This window comes from Idiotropiscis lumnitzeri, chromosome 1 (assembly GCF_059441095.1).
Source record: "Idiotropiscis lumnitzeri isolate Australia: NSW breed Sydney's pygmy pipehorse chromosome 1, RoL_Ilum_1.0, whole genome shotgun sequence".
In the NCBI taxonomy this organism is placed as follows: domain Eukaryota; kingdom Metazoa; phylum Chordata; class Actinopteri; order Syngnathiformes; family Syngnathidae; genus Idiotropiscis; species Idiotropiscis lumnitzeri.
Window position 1 is genome coordinate 20754282 of NC_142391.1, and position 16682 is coordinate 20770963.

At 43.0% G+C, this 16682-nt stretch overlaps 2 protein-coding genes and 1 pseudogene across 3 annotated transcripts; 2 read left to right on the forward strand and 1 right to left on the reverse strand.

Annotated features, from left to right (window-relative positions):
* Positions 1-667: 667 nt before the first annotated feature.
* gghl (gamma-glutamyl hydrolase like) lies at positions 668-6754 on the reverse strand. Of its 2 annotated transcripts, XM_088304382.1 has the most exons (9): positions 6519-6753; positions 5679-5793; positions 5550-5600; positions 5400-5484; positions 4609-4747; positions 3588-3694; positions 3392-3485; positions 1632-1769; positions 668-1270 (listed from the first exon to the last, which is right to left on the reverse strand). In XM_088304382.1, the coding sequence occupies exons 1-9, from the start codon at positions 6619-6621 to the stop codon at positions 1152-1154; spliced, it is 951 nt and encodes a 316-aa protein (XP_088160508.1). In that variant the 5' UTR covers positions 6622-6753; the 3' UTR covers positions 668-1151. The 2 variants fall into 2 exon arrangements, with proteins under 2 accessions (XP_088160508.1, XP_088160515.1); XM_088304389.1 differs by lacking the exon at positions 1632-1769 and having other exon boundaries at positions 6519-6754.
* A 1893-nt stretch (positions 6755-8647) lies between these two features.
* On the forward strand, positions 8648-13239 carry LOC148343631 (macrophage mannose receptor 1-like; annotated as a pseudogene).
* Positions 13240-13371: 132 nt separating this feature from the next.
* On the forward strand, positions 13372-16323 carry LOC148343632 (limulus clotting factor C-like; the record flags this gene model as incomplete). The annotated part of the gene is given in 10 exon segments (XM_088302631.1): positions 13372-13478; positions 13551-13714; positions 13784-13907; positions 15239-15296; positions 15360-15426; positions 15491-15621; positions 15692-15729; positions 15809-15883; positions 15886-16130; positions 16219-16323. Coding segments are annotated over 9 exon segments (948 nt in total), but the record flags the coding sequence as incomplete, so codon positions are not given.
* Between the last annotated feature and the right edge of the window lie 359 nt (positions 16324-16682).

Sequence of the window (16682 nt, forward strand, 5' to 3'; positions counted from 1 at the left end):
GACGTCGTCTGGATTGAAGTTGTGTTTCCCGACATCCGAGGTTATCCTCTGACTTCTTTTTTCCCCGGCTCAAGAAAGGAAAAAGAAAAATTATCTACTCAACTCAACGATCGTCTCAATGGCTCAATTAAGCACCAAGAAGCGACCGCCTGGCCACCCCCATTTAAAATATATTTAACATTTAAAAATTATCAAGAAAACCAAATAAGGGACCAAATTGACTAATTCCGTTTTTAACTTGCTTTAAAAATATTTTTTTGCCTATAAAATAAAAACAAACAAGTAACAACATTTAATAGTTATTTTACCCCCGGCCCCAGAATAAAAAAAATCGTTGGAGATGGCGTAAAAAGAAAAGGCTTCTTTTTCTTTAACAAGCTGATCGCGTCATAAAATGGTGATAGAATTCTTGAATTGAGAGCGAAGATTGGCTAATGGCTCAACAGCAAATGTCCAATACATCACATCAGGTTCATGACCAAAGATCACTCATCGACAAGATAGTTCAATATACTGTACTGCAATTTCGTATAAACCACAAAGAGCACACAGGTCTTTCCTTTCTCTCTGACATTAATGATCAAGGTCTGTTTGCCGTCTTTGGACTTGGAAGTTTTCATCAGAGGAAGAACGTCAGGCATGTCACAAGAATAAGATTCAGACGATATACAATGTAATACAACTTTATTTATATAGTGCATTTCACAACAGCTGGATTCACAAATGAGAGACATTCACAGATAGTGACTTTGACTAAGTTGTTGAGCCATAATGAAACATAAGCCTACTCTGTCACCCAAAAGTCATGAATGACACATCCATGCAAGCACACAAAGTCATGTTAGGAAGTTAACTAGTTTAGTTTATGATAAAGTTGTCTAATTTGTTGATGATAACAACACTTACCCTTTCACACGTTAGCCACCAATTAGATGCAAAAACACATTTTGGGGTCAAAATTAGTCATAAATACTTCATTTGGAAGTAAAAGAAGAGGAGACAATTGGAAAACAGACAAAAAGCATATTCCTGACGGTAACAATCTTTTTGACCCTTGAGCACATTTAAGGATTAAGAAAACACAAACACGTTAGAGAGCGGATGTGTGACCCGTCTGCCGTGCCAAATACGACCTACTTCATCTAAGCTTTTCAGAAGAAATAGATCTGCTCATAACCGCTGAAGTTTCCCGCAAAAAGCGGCATGTAGCTGTAAATGAGCATCAAGGCATCCTTTTTCGGGTCATCAAACATATGGGAACTTTTCCTCCCTGCAAAAACAAACAAAAAAAAAGAAAACGCAGAAATGAGATGCATGTGATTTGCTCCATTTACTCCCTTTGAAGAAACTAAGAGCTTGCACATAATATAAAAACGGAAGTATCCCCTCAAAACATGACCAATACCGAAATCAAGTCGGCCCAAGTGGTCATCAAAAACAAGGCACAGGTTATCGTTCTAAAAAGTATAATGAATAATCTACTTAGCCACTCTAATATGCACAACACTGCACTAAAATACATAGAACAAAAAAAAATGGTGCTTACGTAACATTTCCATTTGTTTCACACTTTTGCCAACGGCAAAAGCCCCTCCCGAATTGTTAGTCGTTTGACCTTATTAGCGGCTGACCTTCATTGACAAAAAACTGGGCCAGGAGTGACGACAGCTCCACGGCGTGAGGAGAGTGAGGAAAGCTCTGTGTTCTGTCCCACTGAAAACGGTTCACTTCTGGGTGCCACTGTACCCCGTAGAAGGGGAAGCGCTTGCCTGCAGTAACAACACACATGAACGCATTTTGGACTTTAAAGATCTTTACATTCACAACGGGAAGCAAAATAATTATCAGCACACCGACGGGAAGGAAGAATGGTTGAAATAAGTGTTGTTCCGATACCGATAGCAGTATCGGTAACTGTGCCAATATCGTCTTAAAATCTGGTATCGGTATGGACGAGGACCAACCAGCAACCAGTATTATCCCGATGCCGGCTATCGACATTGGTATCATGCTGGACCGCAGCGAGCCGTACACTGAGGGAAAATACGAGAAGAAGCCTTATCCATTGTATAACGTTATTGGTGATGTGTCTACTTATGTCTGGTTTGGTGAAAAAGGTCCTCATTATGACACCTGTCCACATTGGAGGCAGTTGCTTGGTGGGAGGTGGTGGGGGGCACTTTGCTGTCAAGAGCCAGCAGTCTTGTGTCCCGAAGGGGATCTCGTGTTTGCTGGATTTTTGCCTCGCGACAGGTATGTTGCTTTTGGTTGAGACAGTACTTGGTTTACTACTTTAATGGAGGAAAATGTCATTCATGAAATCGTTTGTGTCTGGATATACTCGTCTTTCTGTGCGCCGTCGAAGCTCGAGCTAGCGCTAGCATGCTAAAGTCATAATACTTCCGCAGACTAAGTCCGCGAGCACGTCACTACGGCAATGCCGCGCACGGTTTGCTTTTATAAAATAAAGGAGCTAGATGACTTGGCGATGCAAACGATTGGACTCGATCAGGAAGGTATTGGCGAAAGTGGTACGTGCGTGTGTAGTGTTAAACCGTTCCTGCTTGCCACCTAACCGTGGTCTGGTGACGCTTCTCATACAGAGCACAGAGAGACAGGGATCGCACTGCAGTCTAGGGCTGAACAATTGATGATCGTTTTGGGACCGAAATCACGACCTCAGACCACGCGTTTTCGAGATCGTCAAAGATGCGGGTCGTGCCCACGTTTACGAAGCAGGTAACGCCGTACTGATTAAAAAAAAAAAGCGTTGAGCTGTCGTGTGTCCCCCAATAATTTCTTTCGTCACTGCTTTCTGTTTTGTGCCGCAGCAATATGGAGTTTATTTGTGCTATATGCAAGTCCGTCCACAGCAGCAGCAACGAGCTGCGTGATGACAAATAAACGTTCCCACTAACAAGTAGCATTTTAAAGGAGGAGGCGAACGATGGGTCGCTAAGTGTGCTAATCGCTAAATCACCGTTTGTTTTCAAATACCCGGTAGGTCTATTGATGCTAACTGTTCGCATGCCGATGGCGTTTTGCATTGTTTGTTAACGTTCTTTCATTTTGAAGGGGGGAGTGGGGGGTCACTTGTGTATCAAGGCAACGCTGTACAATCGTAACAACATGACTTTTTCTTTCATTTCGTTATTTGGTAATTTAGTTGTAGTTAAGTTTAATCGGCGTTACGATGAGAGAGTCGGTGATTGCTTCACAGGGCTGAATCAAGTTTTCTGAACTTGAATCCAAATACTTAACAATCGGGAGCGTTTATCGACTCATGTTCCTCCACAGCAACTTATGAAACTCGCTTTGTATTCTGGGACAGACGGAAGGGCCTTCCGCCGTCTCCATCGTGCATCTGGGCTGATTGATTTTTTTTACAAACCTTCCACGGTTGAGATGAAGCGGACTCCATTTTCACCAACATTTGTAGAGATGACGCAGAAGAAGTCCATCAGCTTTTTGTTTTGCTCAAAGGCCTGCGGACAACATACAGTACTGTATCAATCGTACTTGTTCAGGCAAACAAAACGACAGAGGCAGTGTTTTATTTTGAGAACAGCTCGAGAGTGTGGGCCTACTTTGACTGTGAGTCCGTAGTGGTGGAAATGACCAGTGAGAGGTTCTCTTTGCAAAGCTTTCATCAGTTCATCAGGGAAGGCCTCAAACATGCGACTGGAGAAGGCCGCTGGAAGAAACAATTAAAAGACACTTCATTTGCTGCAGCTTTCTCTTCCTTTTTTCCCCCTGATGTAGTCATTGTCGCATGGAGAAGGTTTTGAATACTTTTCTGAGCAACATTGCATCCATTCGTAACAGCGCAACATGCCGTGCCAAATAGATGGCGTGAACTGCTGCCCTTTGGCTGCAGCTCAAGAGCTCCACACTGCAACTTATTTAGACATAAACAGGATAAGAAATATATTTATCCTCTGACCACATGACCTCAACTTCCTTGTAATTTTGCCTTTTGTGTTATAGTCTTAAAGTTACTTACAGTATATCACACTAGTACCATTTAAACTTTGTACAATTCTTTAAGTTTGTATGATTTAAATTGCATTTTTTAATTATAGAATAGATGATTATCAAATGATAGATTATTGATACTAAACTTCTTCAAGTCATTTGTTGACAGACATGTTAGAAACGTTAAAAGCAATTTAAACTTCTTAGGAATTTGTACTAATAAAACTATTATAAATATTCATTCATGTACTTAAGTATGTTTACTGTTAAAACATTATACCAACAAAAGATGTATTTTTTTCACATTATGTACTTTAAACACCCTTTCAATTAAAAAGAAAAAAAAACGTATTTACATTTGGGAGAGTTTATTTTGTTATATTTGTTTAAAAAATATGGATCAGAATGCCCTCTATTGTCATAATACTCAGTGTACAACGAAATTGGAAATCTTTATTGTTTGGCTTTTGTCTCAACATGAGACTCGGCATTCTTCTATTGTTTTATGTTGTCTGCTGTATTCATGTTTGTATTCATCGATTGATCATTAGAACCAACCATTCGCGCTCACGTTCACGTCAAAGGACAATTTTGGCTGACAACAAACAACAAGACAAATAAGCAACAACCTACCTTGTGTTAAGTTGAGAGGCAAGGCCACATTCTCAGCTGTGGCTTTGGTCAACAGGTTATGGCCGGACACCAAGACAGTGAGCAGCTGCATACCCAAGCATGTGCCCCACACTGGGAAGTGATCACCTGCCTCGTTGGCCTGTTATGCGCACATTCAACAACTTTTGTCATTCTCAAAAAAGGGGGAGGTGATAAGATAGTTTTTCCCGAATCTACAAACTGTACCTGAAAGGGTTGCGCTTGCACACAAACAATTCAAAATATTCACAAGTCACAATATTAGGTACATGAGGTGCAATTTGTCTAATACAACAGTTTCCACCTTTACAAAGACAATAATGACCACTTTGGATCGACACTGTCAGAGAGATATTGATTTACAAATTACCTTATAGTTTGTTACCTCTTTAGCCATATCATGCTCTTTTAAAGGAGATATAGCATGGTGAATCTACTGTATTTATTACGTTTTTAGCCATGTTGAAATGCTTTTTCCTCAACTCTAGTCCAGTCCAGTCGTTGTGTTTTGTATGTCCCTGTTGTTTTGTCCTTTCGATATTTTAGTTTTTTCCAAGTTCCTTGTTTGCCTTTTGTTTAGTCAATTAAATACCCTTTAAGTTTCACCTGCCTCGCTTCCCTGCATTTTGGGTCCTCCCACTCAACCTCCACACAAACTTGAGAAGAACGTACTGAAGGTCCAAATACTTTAAAGTATTTGGACTTTGCTACCTACTACTGCTGAATAGGGTCAGTTTAGAGATGCGTAACACAAGTTCCAGCAGGCGACAAACCTTTAGAGCAAGCTGATAAAAAATCTTGGACACCCTCGCAAAGTCAGACGTCTCAAGATCAGAGGCACCGCCGATGAGAAGGAGACTGAAACACAAAACACGAGTCAGAACATGGGTCAACAACTGGTAATGTCATTAACGTTTGCTTACCCATTTATCCTGCTAAAGATGCTTGCATACCCTGCAGTGGTAAGTGTCAGTCTGTGTGGGTGAAGATGAAAAGAAAACAATGAAAGGTTTCGAATATTATGTTAATGGCTCCAAGCGTTCACAACTGACTTGATGGGCATCACTCTGCTTCCCGCAGACTCAATGTACTTGACATAGGAGGCAGGTATATATGTGCTCCCATATTGTTTCATTTCTTTATCTGAAACAATCTGAGTCAAAATACCTGCCAAAGAACAAAAGAAAAAGCACAATATAAAAATTAAGTATGGCATAGAATGGGTGGGCCTGGAACCTTTTTTTCCGAGCATTATTAAGTCTTCCAAATATGTTGTGAAAATCATTGTTTAAAAATGTTTGTATTTTTTTTTTATTTAAATTAAGTCTTGAAATATGATCGTATTACATGTCAATTATTGTTTTTGTCATTTCCATTTTACATTTCGTGGCTTTTAAATTTAAAGGCATTTTAAAAATTGTTAGGCCTTTAAATTTAAACTGCTTATGCTTATGCTAAACTGCTTCTTTTGCGCAAGCAGTTAATGTTGTATTCAGCATTTTCAAGCTTTTGAACTTAAAGTAGAGTGTTTTAGTTTCAAATAAGAATTACATTCACATTTTTTCATTTTAAATCTGAATCCATTTTAACATACTTTTTAGATTTCAAACATTAAAATGTAAATGTAGAAATTGTTTAATTTCAAATGAAGTTGATTTTTAGCTTCAAATCTAAATGAAGCATTTACATTTTATTTTACACACAGAGAGGGAAGCTAAATTAGCAACAAAGATCAAAATGCACAGTAAAACGTTTTTATTTAATTTTACAGATCTTCCATATAAATCACGAATCAATAAAAAAATACCCGTGAAGGTGGGAAACAGTGCCACCTGTTGGATTAGGTACTACACTGCAGCCCCCCCCTTATCCTTGTATTGTTCTGTACTTACCAATAACAGGTCTGCCATTCTCATTCGCACTCTTCTGTTTGGGCTGGCGAGAACTGAAACAGCCCCAAACAAAAAGGACACTTAGAAAAGCCCACAATCGCATTTTGAAGCCTTAACTCTGGTTCAATTCAAATAACTCATTATCCCTTCCTTTCCGCGAATTAGTTATGGTAGAAGTCGAAAGAGATAGTTTACGCTGAAGTTGTGTTGAATGAGGAAGTGGACTGAGTGCGCATGTGACTCATCACGTGTACACATGCAATCAACTGATGAGTGCGAACTTTTGAGGAGGATTATAAATGCTCGTTGAACACTGTATGCACTTGCCAGTGAAGTGCGAGGAAATGCAAAGACAGGTGTCTCGATTGAGGTGTCCATTCGAGGCTGACGTTTTTTTTCGCGTTTCCCGCGGGATGGGACTCAACTTTACCTTTAATCGCGGGGGTTGGGACGGTGCAGGAGAAAAAGTTATCAGGGGCATAAGGTACATGAGGAAGAGGATGTGACAAACTTTTTTTTTTTTTAAATGGAGCTGACCTCCAAAATGTGAGTGGTATGGGAGAGGGAGTCATTTTGAACCGGAGCAGGAAGGAGTCTTCGTTTTCATTATCCCCGTCCCAGATTTGCGCCACCTGTAGGAATTTTCGTGTATTACATTACAACAATACACATAATTTCATTCTTTAATTATAACAGTAAATAACATTCATCAACATTGCCAACATTGTGAGGCTGCGATGACATTCAACCAATCAGCTCACGGGATAGATCCACTCGAGGTCTCATTGGTTCTTGTCACGCTGGGATCCAATCACGCACCTTGTATGATTACCCGCGGCATGTACTGTACAGTTCAGTACAGGCAAGTAAAAAGCCTCTCAGTCAATTTACTTATAGTTTGGCATGCAAGGAAACCTCACGCATATTAACATGAAAAACCGCATTTTTCTGCATTATATATATACAATATGACTGTATTTTTCAATTTAGATTTTTTAAAATGTGTTTTTCATTGTTGTTGATGAATACTTTGGAAAAACACGCAAAGGACTGAAGCCGCAGAAAATGTAGAGCCCAGTGGCAAGGGAAAACTGTAATTTACTATCATTTTTTAAAATAGAGCCAATGGTTAAACATCGCCGATTTCAGCCGCTTATTTTTGTTTGGTTTTTATGCAACACCAAAGCTGGATGAAAGGTCAAAAGTTCAGAGTTATTTGGCCATTTATTTTGAAATGTAACATCAGATCTGGATGAAAGTACTTCATTTGGATACCTGAGGTGGCGTAATGTGCCCCAGCACTGGTCTGGTTGCGGGAACACATAACTTTTAATGAGTGTGGAGACTGTCCTGAATTTTTTTAAAATCAGATGTTAAGGTCAAAGGTTCAGATTTCTGATGCCTTTAATTTTCAAATGTAACCTCAGATATTAATGAAAGTACTTTAATTGGATACCTGGAGTGGTGTAGTGTGTCCCAGCACTGGTCTGAGTGGGGGACAACGAAAACTGAATTTTTTAGTTTTTATTGGAAAACAGGTGTAAAGGTCAAAGGTTCAGATTCCGTCTGTCTTATTTTGATTTTTTTTAATGTAACATCAGATATTAATGACAGTACTTTGATTGGATACCTGGGGTGGCATAGTGTGCTTCAAGACTTTATAGTCGTGGGATAACGAAAATTTTTATTTTTTAATGAGTGTGGAGGCTGTCCTGATCGCAGTTTTTAATTCACAAGCATGCGTACTTCACTTTGCATTGTTAAAAATCCAATCGACTCTGATTCAATGAGAGGCATGAATCAAAATGTGTTTCTACATTCACATCATTTCTTGACCAGGAATTGATTACACTTCGTTCCTCGGCTTTCTTTGGGTATTTATTTATGCCACTTTGTTGCCGCCGTGGTTGTTGTTATTCAAGTGTTCAAGCACATAAATAAAGAACAGAAAGAAATCAGAGCACGTGTTTGTCGGGCTTTACGATGACGTCCCTTGAAGTGTCTGTGACGAGCGACTGGATCAAGTAGGTGGTAGGCGCAGTTTCGGGCTCGGAACACTTGCATCAAGTCTGCTACTGCCTCAATAAGTGAGTTTGTCGAATTGCCGGGCGGCTTCCTCGCCGCCGAACATGAGGAAGTCACTCTCCTGGTCGCTCCTCATCCGCGTGTGCATTTACTGGATGTGCCAAGGTCAGCGTGTATTTTATTTTTTTTTACTTTCTAATTTAAATGGCTTTCAGCTGCTCGACTTGTCTTTCCGATAAAGTCAAATGACGCCAGGTTAAATCTTGTTCAAACGTATGATCGACCGAATATTGTTTGTTAAAAATTAAGCCGAATGTCTTTATTTCTGGAAACATTTGGACTTGGCTACAAATAGCGCGACCTACGTCATTGTATGCCTTTGAAATTTCCCCGGTAACAAATGAATCAATAAATGTTGCGCACTTTAGGCGCTTTTATGCATGATCAAGTGCAACGTTGAGGCATTACTTTCATTCACATTTTGTGAAATGCGCTATTGCACGAACACATGGATGAAAGTCACCAACTGCCTGCTTTTGTTGTGGACTTTGTAGTCCTGCAGCGCCCCCTGTAAGGGTGCCACTGAAATGACTCTCAAAACTAAAACGCGACTCGGCTCTCCCAGAAGCCATGATGACCAACATGAACAGACAAAGGTCGACTTGGACGCCCCGTTTTCTTTTTATGTTTTTTTTTTGCTTTCATTGTCATCCACACATTGGTCAATGATCTCATAAAAATATTGGGTTGTTTTATTGGAAAACATTTAAAAACTCATTTTGAATTGTCACACCATAATAAAACAAAACAAGACAAACAGAAACCAAAATTATACAATAATGTGCTTTCTCTCCACAATTAAACTGAGAGATTTATTTGCATCTCTTTCATATCTGTTTTTAAAGTAAATCTCTGCCAGTTTTCACATTTGCACAACGTTCCTAGAAAATCTCAATGTCCCGTCACTGCTGAGCTCTTTTTAGAACTGGCCCTTGGGCTGCTTATGTGGTGCTCCGTGGCTACCTGTATGTGGGCACCACTTTTATTATTTTCTGTGGTTGTCGTGGAAGGAAAATGGCTATAAAGTCGTCCAAAATGGCCGCTCCATCCTGTCAAAATGCTGTGAGAGGCGTATCTGCATGAAGACCAAAACATGCTCACACTAATCTGTGCGAATCATCCCCAAGAAATTTCCTCAGCCAATCAGGGGTCAACATGTGACACGGCCAGCGAGTGGCACCATCACGGCTCGAGCTGCTACAAGAAGATTTTGGCCCCCAACGGTTGGCTGGGGGCCCGGCATTCCTGCGTCTGGGAGGGCGGCGACCTGGTCTCCATCAACTCAACGGATGAGGAAGAATTTGTGAAGAGGGAAATGGGCGCGGTGGCCCGCTTCTGGATCGGACTCTCCAATCTAGTGAGACGGAAGCAGAAGTTGCCGTTGACTCTTTAGCAGTACTTGAATGAAACACAATTGTTTTTTTGCAGAACTGCGATGAATTCTGGTGTCGCCTTACAAATGGAACACAGGACCTGACTTGGTCCGACACACTGGTGATGCCAGCCCACACCAACTGGTCCGCACATCAACCTGAAAGGTAAGAGGTCACGCTTTTTTAGGCAGGTTCACGAGTAAAGATTTTGGAACCGATTTTGAAGATGTGAGTGAGCCGACACATGAAAATTAAAGTCTTTCGCAGCCGTTTTATCGGGGAGGAGACAAAATCCACCAGTTTGGCCCATTTCTTGTTGTCTCGATTTACGCGTCTCTTCCCGACAGCTACCACGGTAACTCCTGCGTCTACGTCAACCAAAGGGTTAGGATCGAGCCTGGCAAGTGGAAACGTGGCCAGTGCGGTTCCTCGTTTGCGTACATGTGCGAACGGCCGCTGGCGGGTAAGCCTGCACGATTGACGTTGAAAGGACAAAAGTGCAATCCCGTCGTCTTCCTACAGGCTGCCTGGCTGGACGGACGTGTGCCAACAAAGACGATTACGTTTTCAAACCAGTGGAGAGTGAGTGAAAGCAACGATTCTTTTTCCACCGTCACCGTGACGTCATGCTTTCCTACTAAATGTTTCTTTGGGGCTTCAGCTTCCTCCTGTGACCCTGGTCAAATTCTATATGGCGATTCTTGCTATCATCACGACGTCACATTGTTGAGTTGGAACAAAGCCGAAAAGTTCTGTGTCAACTTGGGAGGTCACTTGGCCAGCGTCCACTCCAAGAGAGAAGCCCTATTCTTGGCTAGTGAGTACCAAGTCAAACTATCGATGGCAGCAATCATCCCTCAAAGCCTGACAACATCCAGAAAGTTTGGCTGCTGTTCTTGTACTGAAGCTCTTGTTCTCCTTTCCTCTAGATCACAGGCTATCATTATGGACTTTCGTCGGACTCAGGCAGAAGGACAACAGTTACAACTGGAGTGACGGCACCGCTTATGTGAGTGGAATGTTAATGGCAGCCTTGACAGTCACTTGGCAAGAGTTGAGCTGGAGAAGTTTTCGTTTGGTTGATTTTCCAGAAAGAAAAAAAACTTTCACATGAATCAACATAATGTTGCAAGAATGGAAAAACATAATATGAAGGCGTAACTAAACTGGAAAGAAATGTATTGAAATAATGTAATTATAATAAAAAGTGATTCAAAAATGAGTATGAAAGAATAAAAGAAAAATCTGAGGCATGTCATCATTTTAAAAGTGGTACTGTGAGTTAAAGTTGTCATTTTCCCAAACGAACTAAGTTGTTCTAGAACAAGAACAAGAAACGAGTCGTAGCAGGCAAGAAAACGACAGTGGGAAGCCGAGGAGACAAGTGCAACATGTTAAAGCCACATCCACCATGTTTTTCACAGGACTACACGAAATGGTCCGACGAATCGGACGATTGTGCGGTAGTAACAGATGAGGGGACATTCAATGGCATCAACTGCAAAGAATATCAATTTTTCTTCTGCAAGAAAGGTCCAAGAGTCCCGAACACTCGCGTCGCACTTTGTCTGGTCACGCACGCATTTGCTCACTTGTGCTCCCTCTCGCATCCCTGCAGCCAAGCGCCAAGGGCCTCAGCAGCAGCAGCCGCCAGGTGGGCGTCACTCACTGCAGTGGACATGTGGTCTGCTGTCACACGTGCAACGTTGCGCTCACGCACCGGCTCGCTTGCAGGCCTGAGTGAAAAATGCGAGGGGTGGCTGGACAACCCCTCCGACGACTACTGCTACCTGATCACCCGCAAGGCCACCAAGACCTGGAACCAGGCGCAAGAGGAGTGCAAACGCCTCGGAGGGAACCTGCTCAGCATCACCGACTCGACAGAGCAGTACTTCGTACATGGCAAGCTGGCCGCCTGGTTTCGCTGTCTCCATTCGCAGCACTCGCTCTTCTTTCAGATTGTTTGTCCATCCATCCTACCAATTGGAATCAATGTTTTTATAACTGTTGATGATCGCTTGCAACATTTTGGGCCTGCCAGCTTGGGCCTCGTCTATCCTTTAGGCCCGACTTGTCACTCGTACGACTATGTCGATACGGAGGAACAACTGCTTGTTTTCACAAGTATATGATCCTTGTAAGGCAGGCCTTCTTCGTGAAACGCACCTGCTGTCTTCTTTTCGTTCACGAGTAGCTGTTGTGCACTTTCCACAAGGGCACTTTTGCCTTCGTGGAGACAAGCGAGTTGTGCACAAAACAAAGCACACGCGTCCAAGAGTCATAGTCCGGTGAGTTTCTGGAAGGTTTTTCACCCTCGTGTTGCATGTTTGCCTTGGTTCCAAAGGTTTCTGCAAGGTTTTGACGATCAATTCCGTACTCTGGTTGGGCGCCAACACCTCCATCGCTAAAGACGGCGCCAAGTGGGCTGACGGATCCCCATTCAGTTACATCCACTCGGACGCGGGTCTGTCTCAAAGCTGGCCTATGTTTTTCGGCCGCACTTTGGAAAGTCGCAGGCGTGTTCAGGATCTGTCGTCTCCTTGCAGGTGACAACTCTGCCGGACACTTTCTTTCCTCGCTGACAGCGGCCGCTGGAAGGCAGACGAGTGCGGCAACAAGAGAGGCTACATCTGCAAGAAAAGAAAACGAGGTAAGCTGTGACGCTGCGCTGATCCTCATCGCGGGTTGACGTCCGTCTTCTCTTGCAGGAAAGACGCCAGCACCTTCACTGTCTCCCGACCGTAAGTTGCTTTCCATAATCACTTGAAAAGATGTGCGGAAAAAAATGACGATATTGTGCTCTCGCAGGCTTTTTGAGCAAGCTTCTCTGCGACGACAATCTGGAATACATTGAATGTCCCGATGAAAACGTCATTCGCATCCAGTCGGCCTTCTACGGACGGAGGCGTAGAAACATCTGTCCACATATGCCAGAACCATACAGTAAGACAAGAATCGACCTCCACCCTCTGTAGTTGCCACAATGCCTGAAATCCCTCAACATTAGCACTACGTTTTGGACAAACGGGTTGCCGTGGCCACCGGGAACTTCACGTATACTTGGCCTAATCGCCGGTGTGTTGTGACTGGCAGAGAGATGCAGCGTGGCAGGCGTCCTCCCTCACTACAGGAAACTATGTGACAACCGTCAGAAGTGTACCTTGCAACATTTGAAGGGACACACCTGCTCTGATGTCTCCAATTACCTCCAGGTCTTCTACAGCTGTGAAGCGAAAGGCAATCTTCGCATCCTGTTATTTTGATGATGTCATCCTGTTGAAATGAATAGTCCAATGGATGAGTCTTTAGTGTTACCAGAAATAACGCAAGGGATCTTGCTAGGGACGGGTGGCAAAACAATACGTGCACTGGGAAATCCCTTTTTTTCAGTGTCTCGAGAGTCTTGACATCAAGAGGTTTATAGCCTCCTCCTCTAAGACCAACTTCAATGGCAACAACGCGCGCCTGAACGGGCAGGGGTGCTGGATACCGTCAAAAGAACGTATGTAGACATGGCAGGCTTACATGCTAGTAACTTTGCTATGCTGAAGCAATCAAATATCTTTCTCTTCAGGCAAAAACAACTTTATCATTGTGTACCTCGGTAAAGTGAAGAGAAAGGTGACAGGCATCATGACCCAGGGTTGTCCTCGGGTTGCCTCATGGGAATGGTTCAGCAGACTTCAGATACAGTTTAGTACCGACGGGGAGAACTGGAGCGACCTTCCAAACGGGCAGGTAAGCGGGTGGCCAGCCAACCCGAATCCAACCTCCATAAATGCAAACATGGAGCTGTTTCTTTTCCAGTTTGTCACTGGGCAGACTCACCTGCTAGGAACGCCCGTGTCTGCTCGGTTCATCCTCATCACTCCACTGGAGGAAAGGGATAACTTTGGCCTTCGCGTTGGTGTCTTAGGATGCGAGCTTGACGGTGGGCAATTAAAAGAAACATTTTTAAAAACACGCTTTGATTTGACCCAGCTGCGTCAAACATGGGAAAGCCCCACCTGGCTCGTGGGGGGTGTCCAGAAACCATCTAGTGCCATCTTTCAATTAAACTGTTGTTAACCATTTTGTCCACTGGATGGCACAAAAGCCAACCACCGAAAAGTCTTTCTGAAATTGGCTAAACTAACACCGGAGATTATTTTCAGAGACGGAAAATTACATAACACCAGTTGACAGCTGCATATGAGGTTGTTTTGCTGGTATTTTTTTTCATGCATTGCCACAACTTGGATGTATTTTGATGCCTACGTGAACGTGGTGGGCGGATAACTGGTTCTCACTTTAGTTTGTATATGTGATGAGTCAGGTTAGGTAGTCAAGCTTTCCGGATGGACGAGGAAATGAACATGATTTCCAAGGCAAAGAGTTGTTTTGTGAACGGTCGGTAACATCTATTTTGATCGATAATTGCGAATGAAAAGATACATGTTGAAATTGCGTGACCTTATCAGGGCAGTCCATTTTGCTCTAAAGTCTTACCGACTATCGGCTGGGCTGATGGCCCTGCCAAATTATCAGAAAGCTATTCCAGACTTCTGGCATAAGATGTATGTAGACAAGACATCCTTTTTTTTTTTTTTTTAAAGCGCTCTTATTATGCATATTATTTAAATTACTAATGTTTTTTTTTAAGGTAAGGACATTGAAAAGTCAAATTCTTTTTTTACTCACTTTAATTGTGCTTACATTCTTAAAAAGTCTATACCTGGTTTACCAGGGAATGTGCAAAATGCAAAAAATTCTTAGTCATTCTTTATTAGTCGTACAACTGCATTAATGGCTTGTACGAATAAATATTTATGCTTCAAAGACTAAATCAGTAATAAAATGTGAACGTTTACTTTGCAGTGACATTCTGACAATGTGCATTGCAAACAGGTACACATGGCAGACATTTGCTCGAGGACCAAAATGACAAAATTCCAAGTGTCACTCACCATTAACTGAGTTGTGGTAAAGTCCACCAAGTATAATGATGACACTGAGCACCACAGTGCAGTGTGATTGCGATTGTTGTTCAATAAAGTTGTCGTTAGCTCACAATTCGTGCCTGAGCATTTGTTTCTCGCCACTGATATGAATCTATTCAAACAAGGTCGAGTTGTTGGCGTGCTAGCGTCGGCATAAACGGTGACGTCACCCGGCGGTAGCGCCGTGCTGACGCGTAACAATCTGGAATAAATAGCAGCTGTGCAATATCAAACTGAGGTGAATGTGAGTTTGACACTCCTGATTTCACGCCATGCCCAACAGGTGAGATCTCCTGTCGCAGCACACCCGGCAAACTCAACTTGAACACCGGTCCAATAACGTGAGTCACACTTGACATGTTTCCTGTTAACGCCTCCTTCATTAATGCTCATGTCTTCCGCAGGTACCTCTGCCCACCAGGCTGTGACAAATACAAACACACGGTCTATGGAACAACGCTCTACAACCGAGTAGGTGATTGAATGACCTGCTGTTTAACTTCTTGTCTTTGACTTTGACTTTGTCCAAGTGCAGAACTCAAACATCTGCGCGGCCGCTATTCACGCGGGCATTCTGAACACGACTGGAGGAGATGTGACTTTGATGAAAGTGCCGACACAGAAGGTCTTCGCTGGCTCCACCAGCAATGAGATCACCTCACTAGGGTGCGTGGCCAAAATTCACTGCAGAGTCCCGATTAATAGGCCCGGCTCATTCTCACTTTACTGTCTGCAGATATGAAATGTCCTTGGCTTACACGTTTGCGGACGGAAGTAAGTGGAATGTCCAGAATACAAAGCGTTTCTTCATGTAACTACATCTTGGGTTGACGAGGCGAGATTTCATGTGCAGAGCCGAGATGCTTGGGAACCGACTGGGAGGAGTTTGCGGGCTTCTGCTACAAGCATTTTATGGCCATAAAGACGTGGCACAGCACGCCTGCAGGAGTCTCGGTGCCGAACTGATGTCCATCCTCTCGCACGCCGAGCAGGCGTGGCTGCAAGGATTCGTGAATCCGACCTCTGCAGCCACCGGCAACATGTGGACCGGACTCAACGACCTGGTAGTTCCCGGCAGATTCGTGTGGTCGGATCGCCAAGACGTGACCTTCACCAACTGGGCTCCAGGACATCCTACACGTGCGTTGAAGGACTGCGTGTCCGCATCATACCAGGTGCGTGTGCAAATGAATCAGTCGCCAGAGAGTTTTTGTCAACCAACACCAGCACAATTAGTTGAAATGGAACTCATTTGACTTTCAGTCGGGCAGATGGAAGACGATGTCCTGCAAGGGATGCAACGGCTTTGTGTGTAAGATGCCCAAAGCGCATTACGCACTCAAAGTGAAGTCCTTGGGGGGACAGGCGAGTCCATTTGATGACATGATTGAGAAGGTAAGTGTCAGTTCAGCGCTTTCGAATTGGCACGCTTTTTCTACGAGAATGCGCTGAAATGTTTCAACACCTTCAAAAACTGAATGTAGCTGCTTCCATTGGCCTATGAAAATGTACGTTTAGTAGTTGAAGAGCTGCTCGCCGCCATCTAATTGAGACACGTGTCCCTTTTTTTGTTCAGATGGTCATCTAGCACAAAGTCGACGCTTTGCACGTGTTCGGCAATGGCATCCGCCCGACGGATTAGACGGATGGTCGTGTTTTGTAACACCAACCAAATCTTAATTTTTCTTGTTATTTCGTGCGTTATATCAGCACTGAATGCTTTCTTT

Coding starts and splice junctions, on each gene's coding strand:
- gghl (XM_088304382.1), bottom strand. CDS start 6,621: ATGCGATTGTGGGCTTTTCTAAGTGTCCTTTTTGTTTGGGGCTGTTTC. Junction 3,695..4,608: donor GCCTCTCAACTTAACACAAG/GTAGGTTGTTGC, acceptor TGTTTCTTCCAG/CGGCCTTCTCCAGTCGCATG. Junction 1,271..1,631: donor CCAGTTTTTTGTCAATGAAG/GTCAGCCGCTAA, acceptor TTGTTTTTGCAG/GGAGGAAAAGTTCCCATATG.